The sequence below is a fragment of the Saccopteryx leptura genome, chromosome 4 (assembly GCF_036850995.1).
Source record: "Saccopteryx leptura isolate mSacLep1 chromosome 4, mSacLep1_pri_phased_curated, whole genome shotgun sequence".
Taxonomy (NCBI): Eukaryota; Metazoa; Chordata; class Mammalia; order Chiroptera; family Emballonuridae; genus Saccopteryx; species Saccopteryx leptura.
The window spans coordinates 160,723,474-160,751,070 of record NC_089506.1 but is presented as its reverse complement, the minus strand read 5'-3'; the positions used below and the strand labels follow the sequence as shown (position 1 = coordinate 160,751,070).

Sequence of the window (27,597 nt, the reverse complement as noted above, 5' to 3'; positions counted from 1 at the left end):
AGGTCCTCAAATCTTTACTTCATTTTCTTGCCTCTCAAAATACATATTTGCATTTAATTCCTGTCTCCTTCAGAGCTGAGGAATCAATGAAAGCTTTATTCAGGTGAGCTGATTATATGTTCTATTTCCTTTCTTCTTTTTTCTATGTTGTTTTAAACCCTTGTTGCCCTAAATGAGTTACTTAACAAAGGATAATAGCAAAAAGAAAAATTTTTGAAGTTATATATGAAGACAATTAACAATGCATTTCTTTACAGTTACAGAAAATCCAACAGCTGTTTGTAAATTGCTCTGTTATCAGAGAAGATGGATACATCGAAAAAAATTCTCAGTAGCCTCTTTTATTTAAGCTAAGAGAGATCTCACATGCACATTTGAATAGCCACCAGCCATATTCTAATTTGAAATAAAGTATGCATTTGGAAAGCAAAGAAAATGCAATTGACAAGCGAGGCTTTTAAGCATAATTGAAATTCATTCTGAATTCATGGAGGATCAGTTTCATTTCAAAGCAGTAATCTTTGTTTTCAGGTTCCATATTCTGCTTTGTTTCCATTGCAGCATTAAACTTACTACCAAATGTATATTTGATTTTAATAAATTACCAAATGATTTTCTCATCTGGTTTAGTTAGTAGGGCATTAATTTTGCCTTAATTTACTTACATAAATATTTTTATTTAATTTTTGAAAAGTATCACCCAAGACATTATGATCTGATCTTAAGAAAGAAAGCATTAAATTGCTTTTTTCTATAACAATAACTGTAATTACTTTGAGGTTTAAACCAATTTTATAGGCAAATATTCTGGCTAATATTTTTGTATAAAGAATCCCAAATCAAACTTTGCAAAATGATGTATTTGCAATTTTACTCTCAGTTGGTTTTTAAATAATATGTTCCAAGATTTGATGGCAATAAGTATTTACAATCAAAGTTTCCTCTCACAATCAGCAGTAAGATAGCCACTCTTCCTTTCCTCATTTTCACTTAGAATTTAAATATTATGTGGTTTTTCATCTCCCTTTTCTTCTTCCAGAATTTAAACATTAGGTGTGTGTGTGTGTGTGTGTGTGTGTGTGTGTGTGTGTGTGTTAGTATCAGATTACCTTAATGTTGAACAAGTATCCTCAAATTCTTTATTTGGAAAGAAAACTGAAAAATGGATCTCCTGAGTGATGAGGTCCCAATGATTCATCTCTCCTCAGTTCCCACCACTCCTCAAGCTGTACCTTCATCTCTGGCCGCACTGACCTTTCAGCTCTCCCCAATGCCCATGTTTTCTCAGGGCCTCTGTGTTGGGCTCTTCTCTCTGTTCTCCCTTCCCACTCAGGTTTCAGCCTGAAGTCATTCTCTCAAGGAGGCCTCCACTAGATTAGGTTTTCCTGTTATGCACTCTATTACAACCTAATTAAGTAGCACTTATTAATATTGTAATTATATAGCCAGGGATATATTTATTTATTTTCCTCACTAAACAGTAAGCACTGTGAGTGCAAAGTATCAAAAGCCTATATATCATTGAGTATATATAAAAAGAGATCACTACTGTCTACTTAATTTTTTAGATATTCCCTCAGTTGCTAACAATTCACTTCTTTAAAATATTTTATATGAAGTTATTTAACTTCTGAAACAAATCTGTAGTAACCTGTGATGAAACTACAATTAGGATGCTCATAAAATAGTCTTGGTGTCTTCTCTTTAGGGGGAAAATCAACCAATAACCAAATTATCAAATAAATCTTTGAAATGGCATACCAGTATTTACAGAGTCAAATTCTCAAGTCTCTCATCAGCTGTGAAGCCTCTTTCAGAGACTGCTTCCTGGTTATCTTTGCAAAAAAAATAAAACTTCTGGATATGATCTGACTTTTGAAGGTACACAGTACATGCACAAAATGTACTGTTATGTTACTTTTGCTTCATGGGACTGTCCAGACCTCAGTGAATTTGAGAGATGGGATGGAATGTTAGCCCGGGCTATCTGCCCAATGAAAAATTTTGCTTAGATTTAGTCTGTCAGGGTAATGTAATCACCTTAAGATCAAAGTTTAACATTGCAAAAATAAAAAGTTGTCTCTTAGTTAACAGCAGATGATGACAACATTTTCACAGAAATGCAACCTGTTTATTACTTTCTTCTGAATGATTTGAAGTAGAATTAACATGTGGCCATTTGGGGGGGGGGGGGTATGAGAAAAACAATTTTTTTCTTACCGGATAGGAAAAGAGATTTTGAATTTAATTTAAATACTGACTTGAGATTTTTCTTACTCTCTTTAGAATTTAGCAGTGGCTATAGATCAGGTTTGGGTTTTTTGTTCGCTTGTTTTTATTCTAGGTGGCCAAAGAAAAATACACTTCTTCAGGGTTTTCTAGTCTAATAATGTCATGATAATAACACATAACATATGATTGCCCCTTCTAAAGTGAGTGGCACATACCACTACTGATATGCAAAATGGTTCTGGGAGGTACAAAATGAAGATTTTTTTTTAATTATTTGTTTTTGTTTTGATGTGTATTAACTCCCACCCAGAATTTCACATATATTATTGTCTAACATGAAGCTAAAGTAAAAAAATTAATGAATTAAAAACTATTAAACAAGTAACAGCACAGCTATTACATGGGAGTAGTAAAGCTCATGAAAGTAGTACACAAATGACTGAAGCTGAGGAACAATAGTGCCAGTTGGATTCATTCATTCATCCAACACATGGTTATCAGCTACTGTGATCTTCCACAGGTATGGAACAAGAACACATCAAAGTATAAGGGAGACAAGATCTCTGCCCTTGTGGATCCTGTATTTTGGCCCACATCTCTAGTGATTTCTCAGAGCCCAGGGTAATCTGAGTCTGTGTACACTGGGGTGTTTTATCTAAATTTCCTTTGGAGTTCTGTTGGCTCAAGTCAGGTTAACCATGGAGCAGCCAGGGATCCGCTTCAGTCCCAGGCAGACAGTCACACGAGGTGTGCTTCATGAAGAACCATGCCCCATAAATACTGAAGCTCTAAGGAGACGATGGATGCACCATCATAAATATAAAGATCAAGGTTTAGGTGCCTCATTCACCCTGCTAAACATCCTCCTTCTGAACACTTCCACTACAATGCAGTCCTCCATGTACTTACCAACCATTTTAGCTCTTACAAGCAAAGTCAAACCCAATATTTAGGAACTCTTTGACAGAGCCAAACGTGAACACAAAGGAGATATGCAATGAAAAATACATGACATCTTACTTGAGTGGCCCTGGCCTATTAATCTGACTTTTAACACATGTCATGTTTAGCACAGATCTAAGAAAATACTGAGGAGTTAGCCCTTAATATTGATTTAGTACACAATTTGGGTACTAAATTGTGTACTAAATCACAATTTATACTGGGTTGAGGGAAAATAAAAGTGATTATCTCTTAGAGTTTTTTTTCCTCCTAGGAGTTTCCTGATATGGAAAGAAAGAGAATCTGTGCTTAAAACAAAAAATAAAAATACAAAATTTTAACCTTAGTCTGTACCATCTGGGCGAGGAGAAATATGAAGTAGCTGAAGTGAAACTGAATTCATTGCGAGTTTCTTCGAGGCTGCCCTAGCCTAACATCTGAAAGCTATCGAAGATTTTATGAAGGACGCTTCATTCCACCTACTCAATTGTATCTATTTCAACAGTGCCTCTGAAACCAGAATCTCTTGGTGTGGGTGACAGGGGATTGGAAGGTGGGTGCTTATTTAAAAATGTATATTCCTTGGCCTCACCTTAGTATCTGAATCTCTAAAGCGAGGCGAAAAATCTACATTGTTAGCAAGTGGCTCAGTGATTCTTAAGTACTCTCAAATTTGAGTAACCCTGTGCTAAACTGTAAATTCCTTCAAGCTTGCATTATATATATTTACATTTTATATTAAGTCCGGCTCTGAATCTTCAGCCCATAGCAGGCACAGAGCACCAAATTCTTAAGGCTATCTCTGTGGGAAGTACACTGGGTTTTCCCAATTATAATGTTGCTCCCTTCACTTAAATCATTCTATAAGGAAGTGAGAGAGGAAAGGGCGAGTTTCTGAAGCATTCAGGAAGAGCCTTTACATTTAACATAGTAAAAGCAAGAAAAACCTTTCAAAAAATCATTAGTAAAAAAATGCTCACTTTCAGAAGCTTGCTATGGTGGAGAAAGAAGTGAAACACATCTCAGCACTGTTTTGTTAGGCAATTCCTCCATCTCATTCTGGTTCCTCGGATGGGAACTGAGGGAGTCGAGAGATGACCTCACACCTATCTGTCCTGTAAGCAGGGCAAGCACTTCTGGAAGCGTTAAAAGATTTCCATTTTTGGTTCATCCTTCCCTCCCTTTATTGGTATTACTTAATGTATCAACCTTTATTAAATATTGAGCTCAATTTTCTTCTGCGTTACTAATACAGATTTTTACCTAGCTTTTAAAACATTAGTAATAGTAATAATGACAATAATAAATTCCACACTACATGATGCTCTTTTCTATCTGCATTTGATTTCTACAGAGATTCTGATTTAACTTACATCAGATGAGCTTCTTGGTCTTCAAGGATTACTCTCATCTACTAAATTATGTTTGATGTATTATGGGTCAAACGGAGATGGCATTCCAACAAAATTTATGTTTAAAGATAATTATTTTAGTATTTAAGTACTTTTATATTTAGCCTCTGAACTGAACACTTGAACAGATTTATGCTCCAATGAATACCAAGAGTCTCTTTTGCAGATGGACATGAATATCCCCTGTAAGCTTCAACACCTGCCCATTGTATGCTCAGGGAGAGGAAAAGTCGGTCTCATTGGTCTTGAGATGTGCTTGTTTCTCTTTTAAAATTTTAACCTAATAGATTCTAACATTTTACCCATATGAAAGTATATAAATAAGGATATAAAAACAGTCTTCAATATTTTTAACCCAGGGAAGGAAATAAAGGTGTGAAGAACAACTTATAATAGCTTAAATGATCTTAATTAAAGCTGTTTAGTTTCCAGACTCTAGGAAATTATTTATTAACAATTACTGCCCAATAACCACGTCTGGTAAGTTTCTATCCTCACAACCTATAATGCAAGTCTGATACGTTATATGGGCACTACTGAAACAGCTGTTTTCCAACATAATTCTTCATATGCTTGTACATACCATTAAAAAAAAAGACAGGCCCTGGCCGGTTGGCTCAGCAGTAGAGTGTCGGCCTGGCGTGCGCAGTCGCAGGTTCAATTCCCAGCCAGGGCACATAGGAGAAGCGCCCATTTGCTTCTCCACCCCACCCCCCCTCCTTCCTCTCTGTCTCTCTCTTCCCCTCCCGCAGCCTAGGTTCCATTGCAGCAGGGATGGCCCGGGCGCTGGGGATGGCTCCTTGGCCTCTGCCCCAGGCGCTAGAGTGGCTCTGGTGGCGGCAGAGCGACGCCCCGGAGGGGCAGAGCATCGCCCCCTGGTGGGCAGAGCTTCGCCCCTGGTGGGCGTGCCGGGTGGATCCCGGTCGGGCGCATGCGGGAGTCTGTCTGACTGTCTCTCCCTGTTTCCAGCTTCAGAAAAATACAAAAAAAAAAAAAAAAGACAAAAGGCTGTAGTTTAAAACACATGCTATTCAAAATTAAGAATGATAATAGACAAGTTTGTACAGTTAAAGCATACTTTCTAAAGTAAAGAGAAATTTTGGAATTTTCTTTTCAAATATTTTTAAAATGAAACTTTTTATAATTTGTCTTATGTGTAAAATTTCTTTTAAACATTTAGTGCAGAGAACATAGGCTTTGTGTTAAAAACAAGAACCTACAGTTATAAAGAATAAACCAAAGTTGCTTTCAAATTCTACAACAAAGTGGAGCCAATGGGCATTATATAGAGTACAGATGATGTGCTACCCTAAAGTTAAGCATGTAACTTTCTGAATTAATTTCACATTTAGTCTCATCTAGAATTTTAATAGTGATCATTATTTACACTTTTATTAATCTTTTCTTATTGATAACAGAACATTCTCTTTGAATGTTTCAAGAAAAATGTTTCAGGTTAGCAATACAATAGAGAATTTTTAAGTGATTTGTCAAAAAAGTGGCGCTAGTAAAATTTCCTAATACCTTAAAAAGAAACTTTATGTTTTAACAGTTTTCTTAGAATAATACTATCAGTATGTAATTCTTCAGGGAATATTGTTAGTATTTCCTGTTAACATTTTTTCTCATTCTTCTGTGAATTACAGTAATGAGTCAAAGCTCAGGTAGAAAAAAAATATATAAAATTCAATAGAAAGGTCTCAAATGTAACAGAATTTGGCTGATGTATGACTGTAATCATGGTAACTTTTCTGAGCTTCATTGCCAATTTTGCACAGAACAAATAAACTTTTATAAAAAATATAAACCCAGGAACTCTGGTGAAATTGATACCTTAATGCATATTTGAAGGCCTAGTGATGATGTATTTTGTTTGTGGATAAAATTATACTTTATGCATATGTGTAAAAAGAAAAACTGAAGTGCTTTCAATATTTTTTCAAAGTGGAAGGAGAGAATGTTAGAGAGGGGGAATGACATGATTTAATTTATATATTTAAAAAATCTTGCTGCTATATAAATAATCAAATGATATATAGAAGTAAGATAATCAGTTAGAAATCCATTGCAATTTTCCAGATGTAAAATATAAATGAATGTACATATTTAAATGTATTATAAACATATATGTTTTTAAAGTCTGGACTACATATGTATACAGGTACCTGTACACACAGATGTATATGTGTAGAGAGAGAGGCTTAGGATGGGGTACTAGCAATAAAGAAAACATTAGTGGGTATATTAAGGATAAGATATTTAAAAACAGAAAGGGGAAAACTTGCTGATAGGTTTGATGAGGACAGTAGGTAAAGAGCCGAGTCAAGGATGACATTTGGGTGCTTGACGTGAGTTAGATGGGAAACTGTTAACTGAGATTAGAACAATTCTGGGGAGTAAACAATTGGAGAAGACAGGGGACATCAAGAGCTCAGTTTGTGACATGATAAGTAGGAAATTCCGATAAGACAGCCAAGTAGGTAAGTCAACTTTTCCGTTGACATTTAAGCCTAGACTTTGACAGGGGGGAAGTCTGGACTAGAATTATGAATTTTAGAATCATCTGTATAGATCATCATGGAGAATGCAGAAAGAAGAGAAGGGACAGAAAATTGAAAGAGGGAAAACTTTGTAATACTCTTTTTTAGAGATAGGAAATAGGCAAATATTACTAACTCGTTGTAGGAAAGATTTGAAAAGATTAAAGTATCTTCATGTGAAATTTAAAGTCTACCCTGGCCGGTTGGCTCAGTGGTAGATCGTCAGCCTGGCTTCCGGGTTTGATTCCCCAGTCAGTGCACACAAGAGAAGCGACCATCTGCTTCTCCACCCTTCCCCCTACCTCCCTCCTCCTTCTCTCTTTCTCTCTATCTCTCTATCTCTCCCCCTCCTGCAGCCATGGCTCGAATGGTTCGAGCAAAGTTGGCCCTGGGCGCTGACGATGGCTGGATGGCCTGGACTCAGGCACTAAGATGGATCAGTTGCCAAGCAACAGAGCAGTGGCCTCAGATGGGCAGAGAATCTCGCCAGGTAGAGGCTTGCTGGGTGGATCCCAGCTGGGGTGCAATTGGGAATCTGTCTGTCTGCTTCCCTGCCACTCATTTAATTAAAAAAAAGAAAGAAAGAGAGAGAGAGAGAGAGAAAGAAATTTAAAATTCTAGACTAAAAAAATAAAATAAAATCCTAGACTATGTGTGAAGAAATCTAACACTATTCTAATTTTTTCCAAAGGTGACCACTTTTAATTTTTTTGAAATACAGTGTATTAAATTCTTTAATCTTCTAAAACTTTTTTTAGTGCCCCTACTTTGCTGGTGTCCTAAGCACTCTCTCTGTGAATAAGTTCTTTTCTATTGTTTTTGTTTTTGTATTTTTTTTTCTGAAGTGAGAAGCAGGGAGACAGAGAGACAGATTCCCACATGCGCCACGCCGGGATCCACTCGGCATGCCCACTAGGGGGCGATGCTCTGCCCATCTGGGGCATTGCTTCATTGTAACTAGAGCCATTCTAGTACCTGGGGCAGAGGCCATGGAGCCAACTTTGCTGCAATGGAGCCTTGGCCGCAGGAGGGGAAGAGAGAGAGAGAAAGAAAGGAGAGGGGGAAGGGTGGAAAAGCAGATGGGCGCTTCACCTGTGTGCCCTGGCCAGGAATCGAACCCGGGACATCCTCATGCCAGGCCGACACTCTACCACTGAGCCAAATGGCCAGGGCCATAAATAAGTTTTAGTAGGCTCTTTCTAAAAGAAGAAAGAGAAGCTGGAGAATAAATAAAGTGGTTGACTATCTTGGAGGAAGTGAGTCCCACACAAAGCAACAGGAGACTAAGATTCTAAGGAACCTTCTCCCACCCCTAATTTTGCTCAGGATTAGTATGAACAGTGTGGCTACAGCCATGCCAAGTTTAACAGGCAAATAGGAAGAAATGTTTGCCACCATTCAATTAAGTAGAAATTGTAGCACCCCCTACAGAATGGACTCATGCTACTTTAGGTGCCACCATCAGCAGACTTCAGTGCCTTTTATGGAAGTCAGAGCAAGAGAGAGAACTAGTGTGGGAAAAGATGAACAGTACATGTATTAAAAATAGAATCTTTATTAATTATCAACACTTATACATAGACAAAGGAAAAAATACATTTAGAAATACAAGAGGGCACATTACTGAAAACAATTAATTAGATGAACAATGGGGCTATCTAATTCACTTATTCATGAGTATGTATTAAATGAGATGCCTACTATATGTCAGGCACAGTGCTAGATGCTACATTTCCTTCAATTTCCTGGATCAAAGTTGTAACGCTCTTTAGGAGCCAAAATGCAAATGGATTTAAATGTTCTGTGTGATCAGAAACAATCCCAGGGCATCTACACCACATGTATCCATTCGAAGAGAGAGCTTGACTAACTCCTCATAGCCTGGGTTCTACTCATGAATTTGCCACAATTACTGTACAACAAGAAGCAAGGACTCTCTTGGTATCGTTTTTTTTTTCCTTATGCAAAAAGAACTTTGGATGAGTTCATCTTGAAAACTTCTTCAGATATTTTTGGTAAAAAAAAAAAAAATGGTTTGATGGTTTGATTAGATTTATCTAAGCATTCACTTGCAGCTCTGATGTGATGGATATTCTTTCAAAGTCAGGCACTGCTAGATTCTAATTATGTGTGTATTTGTTCTTTTTTTTAATTTTTTAAATAATTTTATTTTTTTAATGGGGCGACATCAATAAATCAAGATACATATATTCAAAGATAACATGTCCAGGTTATCTTGTCGTTCAATTATGTTGCATACCCATCACCCAAAGTCAGATTGTCCACTGTCACCTTCTATCTAGTTTTATTTGTGCCCCTCCCCCTCTCCCTTTCCCTCTCCCTCTCCCCCCTGCCCCCCGTAACCACCACACTCTTATCAATGTCTCTTAGTCTCACTTTTATGTCCCACCTACGTATGGAATAATGCAGTTCCTGGTTTTTTCTGATTTACTTATTTCACTTCGTATAATGTTATCAAGATCCCACCATTTTGCTGTAAATGTATATATTCTAATAGATCTGTTATATTCTAACATAAGGTAAGAATGATGACGTCATTTGACTGGAGTCATTTATTACGCATTGTCAGTTGTGTTTGGAATTTATAGTTTCCATCTTAAAGGCAAAGGAAACTCAGCCTAACAGATTACCAGACCTGCCAAGTAAGTAGCAGAGCCAGACCACAACCCAGAACTTCTGACTCAAAGATGGAGGCACTCTCCATTCAGCACAGCACAGTAGTCTGCGTTTTGTTATTCAAGCTCTATGGGACTAGAAATAACCGATAGCCTAGCCAAGCGCTTTTGAAGCATTTTTTTTTTTTTTGTATTTTTCTGAAGTTGGAAACGGGGAGGCAGTCAGACAGACTCCCGCATGCGCCTGACCGGGATCCACCCGGCATGTCCACCAGGGGGCGATGCTCTGCCCATCTGGGGCATTGCTCTGTTGCAACCAGGGCCATTCTAGCGCCTGAGGCAGAGGCCATGGAGCCATCCTCAGTGCCCGGGCCACCTTTGCTCCAATGGAGCCCTGGCTGTGGGAGGGGAAGAGAGAAACAGAGAAGAAGGAGAGGGGGAGGGGTGGAGAAGCAGATGGGCGCCTCTCCTGTGTGCCCTGGCCGGAATCGAACCCAGGACTCCTGCACGACAGGCTGACACTCCACCACTGAGCCAACCGGCTAGGGCCGCTTTTGAAGCATTTTGTTTTTTAATTTCTTTTTCTTTCTGAAGCTGGAAACGGGGAGAGACAGTCAGACAGACTCCCGCATGCGCCCCACCGGGATCCACCCGGCACGCCCACCAGGGGCAACGCTCTGCCCACCAGGGGGCGATGCTCTGCCCCTCCGGGGCGTCGCTCTGCCATGACCAGAGCCACTCTAGCGCCTGGGGCAGAGGCCAAGGAGCCATCCCCAGCGCCTGGGCCATCTTTGCTCCAATGGAGCCTTGGCGGCGGGAGGGGAAGAGAGAGACAGAGAGGAAGGGGGGGTGTGGAGAAGCAAATGGGCGCTTCTCCTATGTTCCCTGGCTGGGAATCGAACCCGGGTCCCCCATACACCAGGCCGACGCTCTACCACTGAGCCAACCGGCCAGGGCCTTGAAGCTATTTTTAAATTAGAAAATCCAATATGTCTAAGACGAATAAAAAAAAAAAGTAAGATATTATATGTTGTAGTCCTCTCCTCAACCCTACCCCTATGTTGGCCTTCTAAGAAAAAGGGGATATTGCTTTCTTAGCCATAGAAACTTGATTTTGCCTGTTGAGGGAGAGAATAGGAAAGATAATTGGAAGATGACGAAAGAGAGTTTATTCCACTCTATAAAAATCACAATCTAAGAGGGGAAATATTTTCAGAAACTTATGAGACTTTCAAACTATCTGAAAGAAAAACTATTTGAAATCACCAATATTGTAAAGTAGGAAAGTTTGAAGGGAAAGATGAGTTAAGAAGAATTTAGATACATTTTTGCCAAGACTGGCCACAAACCAACCAACTTTCTTTGAGTTAGGGTAAAACAGATAGAAGTGGAGCTTGTCTGCTGAGGTCTTTCAAGGCACAGGCTGCCGAAACACTGGAAATACTACTTCAGTGAAGCTCTCTTTGCATCTTTGCATACAGTTCAATCTCAAATATCTCTGCACAAATATCTTCTGTTAGCAAAGGCATCATCAACAGGGAAAATAACCCTTTTGTTCACAATAAAGGTAAAGAATTATTTATCTTCTACAAAGAATATATCATGTATATTTAATCTTATATTTAACTGTAATGTATATAATAATGTAATGAAGGCAAATTTAATTTAGCAGGGCAACAAATTAGTTCAACTTCATAAAAAATTAGATATTTCTATTAGGCCAAGAAAAACTGGAATATATAGGATTTTATAATTTGTATCCTACATGCCTACACATATGAAAAAAACATGTTTGAATGTCCATGTGGCATAAAATAATTCACTAACTATTTGGGGTGAAATTAAATAGAAAAGGAAAGTGTAATTATGATAGTATGTTTCAAAGGTGAACACTGTGGAATGGCAGAGAAAGATACTATGCTATTACTTTGGAATGAGTTGAGTTAGTCAGCAATTTTACTAAAACTAAATTCTGAGTGGAATATAATTTCAAATATTTTGCTTTCAAAGGATGGTGAAAGCTGAAGACCCTTAGCTCCCAAAAATGAGGAGAAAAAGAAGAAAAGCCTGTAAAAAATGGAAACTCTTGAATCTCCCAATGTGTACGTCCAATTCATTCATTTTATAAGTATGTGTAAAATGAACTACCCAGCTTATGTACTTTCTTCTTTATCACAGGAATGTTTATAAAAGCAAGAAGATAAATGCATATAAATATTATAAAATGGTCTAGAGGTATGGTCAACTGTTATTGTGTATATACTTCTGCATTAATTATTAATGATACATGTATTGTGAATAAAAATTTAAATAAATAAAATATTTACTTATTCAGACAAAAGCTACTAAGACCCCTATTCTTCGAATCTGTGTTTCATACATTATTATGTAACTATCTCAGTTCTATCTTCCTACTTGCAGAAATTGAAGTGTAGTCAACTGCTATTTTATAAATTGTAAAATTGAAAAGGGCTATAAACTAAACTGTTCTTGGCATGAGGGTGTTTTTAAAAGAATAAATTGGAATCTACAGTTCTGGAAGGCAGTCTCTCAGTCTATATACTGCTACCATGTTCATACTGTGTTGTAAAGGGGTTTTAGAGAGATATGTCTCTACGACTTAACATTATTGCTCTCAGGTTATAACCAGGCCTGCTGGCAACTGTTTCAGTACTTGCAATGAAAAGGCCATTCCCTCAGGCTAGATTAGAGGCAGATGGGAATGGTTATACTGCTTAAGGAACTTCACCATGCTTGGAGAACATATGTGGCAAATCAGAAATTTGTATACTGGTTATTGCTGATTGGCTCATTGGTAGAGCATCAGCTTGGCATGTGGATGTCATGGGTTCGATTCCCCGTCAAGGCACACAGGAGAAGCACCTATCTACTTCTTCACCCCTCTCCCTCTTGCTTCTCTCTCTCTCTCTCTCTCTCTCTCCTCCCCTCCTACAGCCATGGCTCCATTGGAGTGAGTTGGCCCTGGGTGCTAAGTATAGCACCATGGCCTCCACCTCAGGCACTAAGAACAACTCAGTTGCTGAGCAATGGAGCAATGCCCCAGATGGATAAAGCATTGCCTCCTAGTGGATTTGCCATGTGGGTCCCAGTCGGGACACATGCGGGAGTCTGTCTCTGCCTCCCCTCTGAATAAAAACTAAATGAATATATACATACATAATAAAAGAAATTTGTATAACTCTCCTGAAGTTGGAGCATTATGATTCCTAAACCTAAGATTATTTATTTGCTTCTGAAACAGCAATTTTTTTCTGCATTCCCTATTTCTGTCTCATCTTTAGTCACATTTTGATGGGATATTTTTCTTTTTCCCGTTGAAAAGAATTTATGTATTTACTCTTTATATGTGTTTATATATGCATGTTTGTAAATTTTATATTAAAAAAATATAAATATATAAAATCATATTTAAATTAAGAATATTTCAATTAAATATATAAATAATTATGTCTAATTTTTAGCTTAATCAACTTATTACAAGTACCCTGTGGACTCCTGGTTTATAGATTTACCTGACATCATTATTTACTTGTTGCTCATTCTCCTTTCTTTTCCTTCACACTCTCTTTCAGATGGAGTTTAAATATAATTTGAGGTCTTAATGTTTTATCCACTGTTTTTACACAAGTAGCCCATGCTCAAGATCACAAATTTCTCATAGCAAAATATTCTAAAATCACAAAGCAGAGGAATAAATGTTGCAAGCTAGCAGTTATTCAGCCAGAGCTGGTGCTTAAATATATTGGCCTCCATATATTGGTGTTTCAAACTGTGAGCCATGCCCCAGAAATTGGGAAATGTCACATAATAGATCTAGAATCCAGTTAGCTTATGGAAAATGAGAAGGCCTGGTGACACGAGAATGCCTTCTCTGCTGTATAAAGTCCCGTAACCTCGGCACAGGGAGCTAGCAAACCTGTTTAACGGGCTATCTAGCAACCACACTTCGGTGTCTTCCTTTCACTTCACCCACATTTTTATTTATTTTTTTTTTTTTTACAGAGACAGAGAGCCAGAGAGAGAGAAAGAGATAGGGACAGACAGACAGGAACGGAGAGAAATGAGAAGCATCAATCATCAGTTTTTCATTGTGACACCTTAGTTGTTCATTGATTGCTTTCTCATATGTGCCTTGACCATGGACCTTCAGCAGACCGAGTAACCCCTTGCTCGAGCCAGCGACCTTGGGTCCAAGCTGGTGAGCTTTGCTCAAACCAGATGAGCCCGCGCTCAAGCTGGCGACCTCTGGGTCTCGAACCTGGGTCCTCTGCATCCCAGTCCGATGCTCTATTCACATTTTTATTTGTTGTACCACCTCAGATTAGATTCTTCTTGATTATAACTGGTATTATAATTGATATGTTCAAATACCTGACCATGGCACCTTGCACTTTAACAAGAAGACTCTTAAAATTTATTTGTATACATTTGGTCTGAAATGTTCATTTCACCTATTTTGGAAATGTCTGTTTTAAAGTTAAGCTTAATCATATTTTTACTTCCTAAAATTACCAAGTAATACTTGTATTCTAAGATAATTGATTTAAATAAGATATTTATTAGAAATTAATTTTGTGGGCAATACTTTGACATACTAGAAATGTTATTCAAAATAAAAAGATATGTATTAAGTTTCATTCTAGAATTTGGAACATTTGCTCTCTAAATGAACACAGTAACTTTTGTTTTGCTTCCTATTTAGGTGATCCTCAGCCCGCTAATCAAGCATGCCAAAAAAATGTAAAAGATCTTGAAAAGAAAGTTAAAGGAGACAGCTCAGAAGCTGTGCTCCATCAAACTGAGGCATTAAGGAAAGCCAAGGGAAAGAGAGATGAGCAGACATCGGCTTCTCTGAATGGAAAGCAGAATTCCTCTTCTCTCCCTAAGGATAAAAAGCAACCTCCGTCTGACAGCAAAAGAAGTGGGGAGATTGAAAATGATAAAGCTCCTGCATCCATTTTTCATCAACCAAAGAAAGTCTTACCAGTGGCCATGTCTAACGGCTGTGAAGAACCCTTGTCAGGAAAAATTACACTGCAGGATTTCCCAACCACAGGAAAAGGCTTTAAACCCGCAAATAACAAAATTATTATAGAACTAAAATGTGGGGATTTGAATGTTCAAGTAACAAACAAGAATAGATATTTCTGTAAAACAGAAATGCAGTTCCCAACAAAAAAGAGATGTTCAAACTGTCACCAGTGTTACTCTGTCAGACATATCCAAAGATCTTACTCTTCTAGAAGCTGCTCTTCTAAATACAAGAGTATAGTGATTGCACTCAAATTGGAGGCTCCGTCTGAATATGAAGGAGAAACTGCCGAGACTGAGAGCCCCTCACTGAACGTTGGCATTGTAGGAAAAGGAATTAAAGTGAAATATAGGGGTAAGAAACAGAATGTAATAATCAATATAACTCATCCTAAAAGAAGGGAGAAAGCAGCTAAATACGGAAATGTTCCCTCTGATCACACCACTAAAGAACGTCCCAGCTCCTTTGCACAGTCTGGTATTAGACTACCCGAAAAGTGGCAGCTTGAAAACGAGCATCAGAGTTCGGATTGTTTGCATGTCTCTCCTCCTGTTGTGTTTGCTGGCCAGAAGGAGAGTCGTGACACAGCTGTGCTTTCCCGACACTCCGGCCCCAAGAGGGAGAATGAGCCTGACAGAGTATCTTCAGTCTTAGATGACAGTGAGTTAGAATATGCCATCTCTCAACAGAAGGACTTTAAAATTAGTCAGAACACCCTGCAAAACAAACAATCCTTTGAAGCTGAGACTTTTCTCGAAAATGTTTTTTCTATCTCCCATGATGCCCTAAAGACCATGAGTTTAAGTGAAACAAATTCAAGTAAAATGCCTTTTGAGGATCCTAAAGATGTAGATAGAGACAGAAAAATCAACTTTGATATCCCAGAACATATCGCATCAGACTCATATATACGGCAAAGAACAGAAGGCATAAATTATTTGCCAAGTACCATTACTAACGTCTTCTCAGTTCAAGATGTCAAAGACTCTGACTTTCAGTTTTCATCTTCTCTGAATGCGAAAGACATAGGAGAAAAGACAGCCAACACTGATTGCAAAGGCAGCAAAATTATACCTGCAGAATACTGTGAGAACTCAAATTCTATATCTTTCCTTTGCAGTCAAAATACTGTGAAGTCTTTCACCCCATTCTGTCCATCCCACAGGGCCACCAGACTTTCAGAACTTAAAGAAACCCCTGGGGATACATTTTCCTTTGACCACTGTACTGAATGTATGACAGACTATGAGGAAGAGCAAGTTGAGGTGACTAATAGAGATTTGAACAAAGCCACTTTACATAGTGACACTCATACAAATGCACAGCAGCTATGGGAAAAAAGGAGTACACAGTGTCCAACTCTCAGCCTTGCCCCTGGCAGGCTCGCCACTGGGAGCCCACTCAACAGAAGTAGCCTCAGCTCTGCATATTGGGGTCAGACCAAGTCCCCAGCAAGTCCTGCAGAGACTGCAACCCCCAGCAATACAACAGTGTCAGTCATGACCTCCATAACTGATGAGTTAGAGCAAAGATTGAGTATTCAAAATGGTAAAGAAGGCACGGTTGATTCTAATTGTCCCATGGAAATGAAAAACCGTGACAAGTCACCCAGCTTTCTGGGAAATGTTGAGAAAAACAAGTTCCTTATAAGGCCGGTGGTAAAATATATGTGCCACAAAAATTCTGAAGACCTAACAAATGAGAATGACGATGAAGTCTTTTTTCAAGAGGATTTTCCACCAAACACTATCGAGTTCAACTCTGCAGCGTGTGCTACAGATAATCTGTTTCTTATTGAGAAACTGCAGACCAGTGATGCGGACCAACACAGTGACCAAGAGGAAATAAACCCTGGACCAACCAGTTTGAAACAGGAGGCAGCTGCAGCGTGCCAACAGATTGCATTAATGAGGGTGAATTCTGAAGGAGATAAAAATGAGCCAGTGAGAAATTGTTATCACCAAATAGACATACTGCTTTCACCTCAGAAGCAGAAAGCTTTGAAAGGTACAGTGTGCTACACAAAATCTTTCATCTCTTTATTCATATTTGAGCTTTGGAAAGTCTTATTGTGGGGGCTTTTTTTTTAATTGCTTGGAATTTTTTTCTTTATCGTTGAAGATCTATGGAGTATTTTAGAGTTATATGAATATGGGCAAGCATATATCACCCACCCACCCATAAATAGTGCATAACAAAATCACCAAGGCTACAGTTTAATATAAAGTAAAAAAAAGAAATCAATTTCTCTTTAAAAGGTTGATGTATAGCCAAATCAATTTTCTGGGAGACATTACCCTTTTGCCACTCTTCCATAATCTACCATTTCTTTCTGTCTTGCAAACTAAGCATGTTTAGAAGAATAGGAAAAATGTGTTTGTGATAAAATGAGTTTTAAACTTTGCTGTGGTGTTGCAAAAATATGGTATATGTGTCTCAGGAGGCCATGTGGAATAGTAATTAAAGCAAAGGACAAAAACCAGAAATGGCCACAGCTAATCCTGACTGAGCCATCCATGGGGTCTCTGAACTCAAGCAGACCTCTGACCTCCCTTGCACATTGGTTGGTCATGCTCAAGCCATTGATAGAATCCAGAAACTCCCCAGACCTCAGGAGGGCTAAGCTGGAAGCTCTTTCTTAAGTACATAATACTGCCTGTCTGCCTTCAATCTTGGGTTCGTACTGTATCATTTTGGCTGCTTTATAAAAAGTCCTTGTTGTTTTTCTCAATGAGTCCAAAATATTTTATATTTAGTATTAGCATTATTACACATTGTATATTAAATTATGTCATGAACAAATAAAAACTTCATACTTCCAGTACCATTCCTACCTCGTCTAAAAATTGAATTTGAAATGATGGAATTTAATCAAGCTATTTTTTCTTTGTTTCTGTTCTATTACCAATTTTTAAATAGAATTAACAAAATGTGGAAGTTAAAATAAAATACAAAAAGTAAAATCAATTGCATAAGTGTTGGCATAAAATGTGAAAATGTGAAATTTGCCGTCTGAAGAATAAATGCCCTAAAACAACACAAAATCTATATAGTCCCCTACTTAATAGGAGCACGCTAAAGCAAAGATATACCAGTCAGAGTGACTGCTTCCCAGTACCAAATGAATGGCATTAATCCCACCCAGCTTTGGGTTCAGTCCGTAATTATTCAGGTCTGCAAGAAGCTGACCTGCAATAAACGCACTGTGTCTTCCAGAGCAGACACGTGCTCACCTAGATGTATAGTCTTCTCACCCAGGCTGGCTCTCCTGCCCCCATAGTTATGTTGCTCCCTGAACTGACTCTTCCAGCAAGGCATATTTCCATAAGAAAATCAGTAACTCAAGTCAGAAGCTTCCCAAAGCTTACATTGCATTTCAATAGGCTTTAAAACTGTCACATTTGGTAAACTATTGCAGCTACAGATTCCCTATGTGATTGTGATTCAGCAAAAGGCTGTCCCTGTAATTCTTACTCCTTCACTCCTCTTCCTCCGTCACTCTATTACAGCCACACGGACTTCCTTGAGTTGCTAGAATCTGCCAGACAAGATCCCCCATCAGTCCCTGGCCTGGGCTGCTCCCACCAACTGAGTCACTTTCCCCTGTATGTCCACATGATTCCTGTTCATCTCTCCACATTTTTGCTCACATGGCACCTTCTCAGAGAAGCATTCTCAGACCACTCAACTGAACATTGCGATCTGAACCCTCTCCGTCACAACCCAAGCATCCTCTATTTCTTGTCCATGTTTAACTTTTCTACGTAGCACTTCACATTCTAATATGCTTTGTTTTTACTGTTTTTTGTTTATTTGTTGTGGTGTTGGTGGGTCTGTCTTCTCCCACTAGAAAGGAGTCATGAGGGTATGGGTTTTTTACTGCTGTGATCATTGCTATATCCACAGCGCCAGCACAGAGCCTGTTCTGTAGTGGAGACACTCAATGAATATTCGTTGAATGAAAGAATAAATTCAGGGAAGTCACATCAGGTTTCTTTGTGCAAAATTTCATTCACATACAAAAACAAAAAAGCAGGAAAATGGTCCAGAAGTGTAAATGTTTGCATTAAAATATATTTAAATTTATAAATTTTGCATGGCCTTGACTCTCCCAAAGCTATAAGCGTTTTCGTAGTTTATTCAATACTATTGTCAGCATATTATTGCTATCTCAGGCCAAGATTTTTAATTTTTTCAGAGTGCAGATTGCAGGAGAAACTGGAACACCTTTCTGTTTCACTAGAAAATTGTAAATTTGAGATAGGCACAAACTTATGTCTGCATTTTCAAAGGGCTCCTTCAACTCCTCAAAGTCTAGCCGCGAACAATAACATTTACACAGTTCCCTCCAGCCGTGTGGGTGTCCGTAAGAATGAACTAGATTAGAGGCCACAACCTGGACTGCCTACAGGGGCCAGGGAAGTAACGTAAATGAGTAAAGAGGCCGCCGGTGACAAAGAGTGGTGACAAATGTGCTGGTGAACTAGAGGAGCACCGTCCTGAGGTCCACTGCAGCCAGGCTTCGTGATCTTTCAAGATAGCTGGAGATCTGGATTTTTAATATATATAAATCTAGGCCTGACCTGTGGTGGCGCAGTGGATAAAGCGTCGACCTGGAAATGCTGAGGTCGCCGGTTCAAAACCCTGGGCTTGCCTGGTCAAGGCACATATGGGAGTTGATGCTTCCAGCTCCTCCCCCTTCTCTCTCTGTCTCTCTCTCCTCTCTCTCCCTCTCTCTCTCCTCTCTAAAAATGAATAAATAAAATAAAAAAATTTAAATATATATATATATAAATCTATAGATTATATGACTTGGAAGACAGTGAAGATTAAACAACCTGTGACTTCTGAACTACATAAACAAGAGAGGGTGGGCATGGACATGTGGGAGGCAGAAGAGCCAGTGGCAAAAAAGAAGGGATACTAGATGAATCCCTCAAAACTAAGTTCTGGGTTCTTCCTCTGCCAGATCAGGTCTGTACATTCTTGGGTAAAGAGGGTTCTCAGAGATTTATTTCTCTTTCTCATTTTGAACCAATATATGCAACAAGAAAAATCTCAAGAAATTTAAATTTTTGTGATTAATGGAAGTCAAACCATAAAGAATTTGAGTTCAATAGTGAGCTAATTATCATAGATTGTAATACAACTAATTTAGGCAATAATATCTTGTCTTCCTGTTGAGAATCCAGGGGACATAATTAACAATTTATTTGTACTTTGCTACTCCAGAGTAACTAATTAATATAGTATTGTGTATACTGCTAGTGTCCAAGGAACAGCTGTTGAATTGAATCCAACTGAAGCAATGCGTAGTGATCCTCCCTTCTATATATAAATCAATTTTTCAAATATATGGCTCTTCTTTTTTAAGTAATACAAGTTTAGAAAGTGAATCACGAACATGGTAAGTATTATTATTCTAAATCTAGTCTACAGTGATTCTGTTTTAAAGATTGGGATAATTGAAATTCTATCTTGACATATAGTCTCACTTCCATATATAATGTGGTTTAATCTAGATCAGAATTTGGAAATAAATAACCTTCCCAAGTCACCCCAGGAATTGGCTCCAAGAGATACAAGGGCCAGTGATGGTTCCCAGGAGGAAGCAACAGACCCGTGGGCTAGGAGGAGGCAAGAATTCAGAGATGGCAAAAGGTGCAGCTCTGCAGGGAGAAGTTCATTTGCCAGCAACGTCACTGAAGGATCCAGTGAGTAGACAATCACCTTCTTTTCCAAAACCAGAGCAAAAGCAACAACTACTAAAACTTAACCAGGTCCCCTCTCTCTTATCTCCGGATATAAACCCTGCTGTTTGAGCATGACAATGTGATGATTATTATGCTTTTATATGAAAGATATTTTTGGAAGAATCAACTTTTTATAAGCCACTATGAATCCCAACTTGGTAAATTATCTCCTTCTAAACATATAACTGCTAATAAGGCTGCTTTTCTCTTCAGAAACTGAAATAACTGACTACAAGGGGTCCTCAGTTTACAACAGTCTCAACATACGACAGTTGGACTTTATGCTGCTCACTCCCATAAGAACTTTAGGAAACTGAGACATGAGAGCTTTGGCTTATGTCATTAGCGATGTGCTTTATGGACCATGTGGGCAAACTAGTTTGGTTGTGCATGGAGGAAGAATATGTGGTATTTTTTTTCTGTGGCTTAGTTGACTTTCTATGTTCTAGATCAGGGGTAGTCAACCTTTTTATACCTACCGCCCACTTTTGTATCTCTGTTAGTAGTAAAATTTTCTAACCGCCCACCAGTTCCACAGTAATGATAATTTATAAAGTAGGGAAGTAACTTTACTTTATAAAATTTATAAAGCAGAGTTACAGCAAGTTAAAGCATATAATAATAATTACTTACCAAGTACTTTATGTTGAATCTTCGCTGTTTGGCAGAATAAATCTTTATAAAACAACTTATTATAGTTTATCTTTTTATTTATACTTTGGTTGCTCTGCTACCACCCACCAGGAAAGCTGGAACGCCCACTAGTGGGCGTTTCTAGATTATAATAGTACAACTGTGTTAGGATAGATAAGTGACTTAGGCTAGGGTGTGTATTGACCTACACAAAAATTTGGGTTATGTCTCTGTTGTAGGAACGGAACTGTGTCCTAACGGAAAGACCCCCTGTATAGGGCTCTTTGCTGAATTAAACTTGTGTCCCTCTTTAAAGAATTAGAGTTGGCTTACAAAAGAATGCATACAGTAAAAAACAAGATTACCATTTTTGAAACAAATTTATTCTTCTTTTAACATTTCTGAAATAAGAAAGTATCTTTTGGTGTATATATATATATATATATATATATATATATATATATATATATATTTGTATTTTTCTGAAGTTGGAAATGGGGAGGCAGTCAGACAGACTCCCGCATGCACCCAACTGGGATCCACCAGGCATGCCCACCAGGGGGCGATGCTCTGCCCATCTGGGGTGTCACTCTGTTGCAACCAGGGCCATTCTAGTGCCTGAAGCAGAGGCCACAGAGCCATCCTCAGTGCCTAGGCCAACTTTGCTCCAATGGAGCCTTAGCTGCGGGAGGGGAAGAGAGAGACAGAGAGGAAGGAGAGGGGGAGGGGTGGAGAAGCAGATGAGCGCTTCTCCTGTGTGCCCTGGCCAGGAATTGAACCTGGGACTCCTGCACACCAGGTCGATGCTCTACCACTGAGCCAACCGGCCAGGGCCTTTTGGTGTATATGTTAATGAGATAATGTTTCCCTTGCTATTGAAAGGGTGCTATTAAATTAGCATTATACCTCAGCTCACAATTAATGGTAACTGAAAGAAAAATATGGTTTAAAAAAATAGAGGTCAGCATCATTAGATTTAGTACTGTACGGCCAGTAGTCATGGCTGTCGTGGCCATGCACATGCAGGTTCCCATTAGATTTGGGCAAATGGTAAAGGAACAATGGAGCCAAAAAATGCTGGGCCATTCCTTTATTTGAGACTCACACCAGCTGACGAGCAAACACACAGGAAAAACACTTCCCTCTTCATTTATTCAGAGCTCACAAAACTACTGACACATTATCCAGCACCACAACCAGAAGAATCTTCTCCGGTTCCTCCTAGAATCAAAGGCCTCACCAGTCCCAAAGTCCCTCACCTCTGGTTCCCCATCTGCCAACATGGCTTCTTACTCTGCAAAACTGGCTTCTCTCTCTTTCCCTGCCATCCTGGCTTCTTTGTCCTTCTCTTCCTTCCTCTCCTTTCTTTTTAAAACTTTTCTGGCTCAGAAATCTCTCCAGCAGACATTAGCACAGGGGTCCCCAAACTTTTTATACAGGGGGCCAGTTCACTGTCCCTCAGACCATTGGAGAGCCGGACTATAAAGAAAATTATGAACAAATCCCTATGCACACTGCACATATCTTAAAGTAAAAAAAACAGAACGGGAACAAATACAATATTTTAAATAAAGAACAAGTAAATTTAAATCAACAAACTGACCAGTATTTCAGTGGGAACTATGCTCCTTTCACTGACCAGCAATGAAAGAGGTGCCCCTTCCGGAAGTGCGGTGGGGGCGGGATAAATGGCCTCAGGGGGCCACAAGCGGCCCGAGTAGTTTGGGGACCCCTGCATTAGCATAGCATGACTCTTCCCAAGCAGGAAGATAATTAGCAATTTCACAGATCGCATACCTGGCACTGCCCAGCGTCATTTTAAACAAAAAGTGAACAAACTCAAATAACACCAATTTTACAAACTCATTTGCCCAACAAGTACATACAACTACTAATCTGGTTCTAAAATTCTAAGAGCTAAAATTATTAGAAGATACTTACCCAATTAGTAGACATTTGTCATTTTTATATTATTGACAAAAACCCACCAGTTGTTTAGGAAAGACAATCACACTGAAACCTGAGCAAAATTCATTTTTTTAAAAAGTAAAAGACCATGTTGTTGCAATATTGTGATTTATAAGAAGTATATATTTACTAATTCAGATGAACAAAATATATTTCTCATATATATTTGGTGTTTGTCCACTGGTTCCTGACTCACAGTTCCTAAAACCCTTGGAAGAGCCTGTGATAAGAGCAACAAAGGTGTCTTTTGTTATGTTGATGAGGTGACTTTTGGAAAGGCCTTGGTAACTAGCGTCAGACTGCTTGCCCAGGTAACTATATGATTAGGGGGTTGGAACTTTCAGCACTCCCACCCACCTCCAAGGAGGGGCAAGGAGTTGAAGGTTGAATCAATCCTGCCTTTATGATGAATCCTTCATAAAACCCAAAAGGAGGGGCTTCAGAGAGCTTCCTGGCTGAGCCACAGACACTCGGAAGGCACTCTGTGTGTCTTCGGTGGCTTTTCAGTACAGATGGCACTTTACTAAGGGGCTGCTGCAGTTTAATGTGTGGTTTAAATTTTGTCTCATTTATAGAGTCAGGGTGTGCTGCTAATCTATGGTTTCGAACCTGACAGCTTTATCGAGCATCATTACAGCTGGTGCTTTACAGTCCGTTAGTCTCACTCATTTTTGACTTCCTACGTATTAACTGGAAAAGACATTAGGAGTGACATATTTACGCGTGTGGGCACCATTGATCAATCCATCCAGGCTGTGGGGAATGCTGACTAAGGCACACCAGGTAAATAACCTGAAGGTTTTAAACTGAAGTCAGCAGGGCCTGCAGGCTGAGATTTTTATAATTTCAAATGACTCCGGTATCACAAGCAGTATGGCAACAATTTTGGTCTAATTGTGTTAGGATAATTAATAGCATTTTCCTTATTTCGTTCAGCTATAAAAAAATATTATGGAAATGTATTTTAAAATATGAGTCTGCATGGAAATAAGAAAACAGTGGGGGGAGTTGGAGACAGAAAGAGGGAGAGGGCAAGGGAGGGGAAGGAAGAAAGGAGGACAGCAAAGCATTCTCAATTTCTAATAAGAGCTAAAAGTTACATTGTCCTACTATGCCAGGCTTTACAATGTGCTAGCTGATCAATTCTTCAACAGCACTGTGAATTAAATACTATATTTTCATCTTCACTTTACCAAATGAGGAATCTGAGTCATGGAGAGGATAGTGACTTGCCCAATGTCACCTGGTTATAGTTAGTGGTGGAGTGGGTTTCAAACCCAGACCACCTGACCGGAGTCTATGCTCTTGAACACTGCAGCTCACTGCCTCTGGCTGGACCATTCAGATCTGATCTTGGTTACTTTCTCTGGGAAAGTCCAAACAGGGAACTGCTCCAACAGATACCACCTTTTAGATCCTCAAGTGGTACAGTGGGATGAAAGAGAGAGAATATCTAGACACCTGGAACTGAGCTAAGTATTTTATTTATTTTTTTTCTTATTCTAACATCAAGAAAAAGGGAAGCATTTAAAATTCTCAAAAGCACAGAAGTACAAATACAATTTTAGTAATACCAAGATATATAAGAGCTCATTCTTTGTTAAGGTTTTATTTATTAAAAGACTCATCTGGCAAGCCAAATTTTGTTGACAAAGTCACATTTGGATGTTTTCTGTTTGGCTCAAAGTTCCACAAGGATGGTTATTGAGAAATCTAGTAGTTCAAAGGTGCAGCAGGCATGTGGCTCGCTGCTTCACTGGATTTTAACACAAACTTTATGTCTCAGTGTATGTAAGTGTATGCTGATTAGTTCTGTCTCAGTAACTGCATGAACAGAGAACTACTCATCCACATAAGCAAATCTGTTTGTAAATAAGTGAGCTGTTTTAACAGTTTCATGCATGCTGTTAGAAACAATGATCACTATAATATATAGGGCCACCCTCAGACCTTTACATAATAGGGGGATGATTACATATCCACTATGGACAGCTACTGTTCAGAAAAATTTAATAATAAAGATAAATCCATGGGTCCAGGAATGTGTGTACATTATAGTCATAAATATTAAAATGTAACTAAATATTTAAGGCCAAGGATATAAAAGTAAATCATAAAGGGAGATGTTTTAAATTCCTTTCTGCAACTTTAGCAACAACTACATATGAAGCAGCTTGGATATAGGCTTAACACTCAAAAAGATGGGTCAGTAAATTATTATCATATTTTTGGTTTACATTTTCCACCATATAAACTCAAATGTCACACTCAGACTTATTCCAAAAAATAAATGCAAATATCCTTAAAAGATTTTTCAAATATGGTACATGGATACTAGCATCCCACATCCTAAGTTAAAATATTCTATTCTAAAGTGTTCATCAATTTTGTGTTAATAAAGAAGATATCCCTTAAAGCTCTCATATCATTTACATTCCAAATTTGTTATTACAAAATATTCCTATACATCATTCACTTAATTTTTACACACCAAAATTGTATGTATTCAATCAACATGACCTATCCTTCTGGTACCTGTTTCCCCCCTGCGGCCTACTTACCTAGATCCTGTTTCTCTACCAGTCCACAGCCCTGTCTTCCTGTAGAAATTTAGCCCACTCCTCAGGGTCCAGTCTAATGACATTCTTCCTTTCTCCTACCTTTCCCCTCCAGCCAGAATCCCGCTCTCCTTCCTTTGAACTCTCTCATCTCAAGATCCCTATCTTACCAATCTTTTCATCTCCGTTGTGTCTAAAATTGCTCCTCACTCAGGATAGAACAATTATTTTAATTCGATTCCACTTAATAAATGAGTGAATGAACCTGAAACTGTTTAAACTGCGAATGAATGTCAAATGACTAATGAAATCCCATTTTGTGTACAAAATAAAAACTGTAAGAACAAGCATTGTTTTTGACTGTCTGCAGAAAAACTATGCTTTGTCAGCATACCATCCCCGACCATTTCTACACAAGTTAAGCAAATACATGAGCTAGAAAGCTATTGTTACACTATCTGTGAGTCAGGACACCAACTAACATTTACACTCTTCAGTCCAGGACTAGGAAAGCTGAGGTGTAAATGTAGGGAAAGCTAAGAACTACTAGGAACAATTCTCCAGAGAAAACCAGTGAGAACAGAAGAACCATTCTTCCAGGGAGTGAATAAAATGACCTTCAGCAGAAGGTCAGCTGAGCACTGTTGGACGGGGTGAGGAGAGAAAAGAAAAGGTTTTGCCTACAATTTGTAAGAGAAGGGAATGGGAGCAACTTTAGTATGTGAAAAGAAATTGAAAGTGAAGTGTTTTGTTGTTGTTTAAGAAGAAATCTGTTGTCTTCAAATCTCACCCTCTTCATGGGAGTTGAGAAATATATGTAATGGACTTATGCATTTGAAATTACATTTCGCTTATGAAATGGTGCTTGTTAATTGTGCACTGTTGAAAGACAGAAAGACTGGGGGCATAACTTTATTTTGGTTTGAACTGCCTGAAGAGGGTCACAAAGAAGCACTTGGAAGCTAATATAAAACTGCAATCTCATTTTCTTAACTTGCACAGCTTTACACACAATCCAAGAGACTCCCAAATACACAGAAAACCCTATACTGCTACGAATAAACTTGTCAGACAAAACTTTATATGCTTCCCTAGATACTTTATTCTATCTAGGGAAGAGTTTATTCTATCTAGAGTTTTCTAGGGCTGTATGTTTATTTTGCTGCACTTTCTTTGAAGCACAGAGAGACAGTTATGATTTTTTCCCCTTGTGCTTGGAATTTTGAAAGGAATTCTAAAGCTAATTCTCAGTCTTATGAGGCTTTCTCTTGATGCCAACTACTAATATACACATCTCAGAAACAATTATTTTTTTCTATAGTTTTCTTCAACATAAGGATTTATGGTGCTGTCTGTAATCTACTGACTCCCACAGTGTAGGTCCTCAAGCAATACCTATTTTATTTATAGTATTTTAGGTCTATAATGGCCCTCATGGTGCTCTTGCCAGACCCTAATTCTTGGTATCATCTTTCTGCTCCTCAGTCACCTCAGAAGATGGCTGCTCTGTGGATCTGGGCCTTCGAGTTGATATTGAGGAAAAAGGTTTCTACACAGAGAATTTCCATTCAACCGCATGGGTGTTTCGAGGAGATGAAGAGAATCCTGAGGACAGTCCCAGATGCCTTAGTAAAAAACCCCGCCCAGTAGCTGGTAAGAACTCTACAATTATGATAAAATGAATATATATGTCTTAAAGAATCTGTAACCAGGCTCCAGGCAAGCCTCTGAAGTCGGCAAACTTGCAAACTGGGTATAGCATTTGGAGAGACATGTGTGCTCAAATACACACACACACATATATACACACACACACACATATACACACACACATACATACATATAGTTCTTCATATTGTGAAATAATCTG

General features: G+C 38.6%; 1 protein-coding gene across 1 annotated transcript in view; it reads left to right on the top strand.

Annotated features, from left to right (window-relative positions):
* LOC136403318 (uncharacterized) overlaps positions 1-27,597 on the top strand; it is a 145,221-nt gene continuing 117,624 nt past the window's right edge. Inside the window, exons 1-5 of the mRNA XM_066381959.1 lie at positions 1-103; positions 11,773-11,864; positions 14,486-16,822; positions 20,338-20,529; positions 27,213-27,380. Of these exons, the coding sequence (XP_066238056.1) occupies positions 11,807-11,864; positions 14,486-16,822; positions 20,338-20,529; positions 27,213-27,380 (2,755 nt within the window). The 5' untranslated portion in view covers positions 1-103; positions 11,773-11,806. The remainder of the gene's footprint in view (positions 104-11,772; positions 11,865-14,485; positions 16,823-20,337; positions 20,530-27,212; positions 27,381-27,597) is intronic.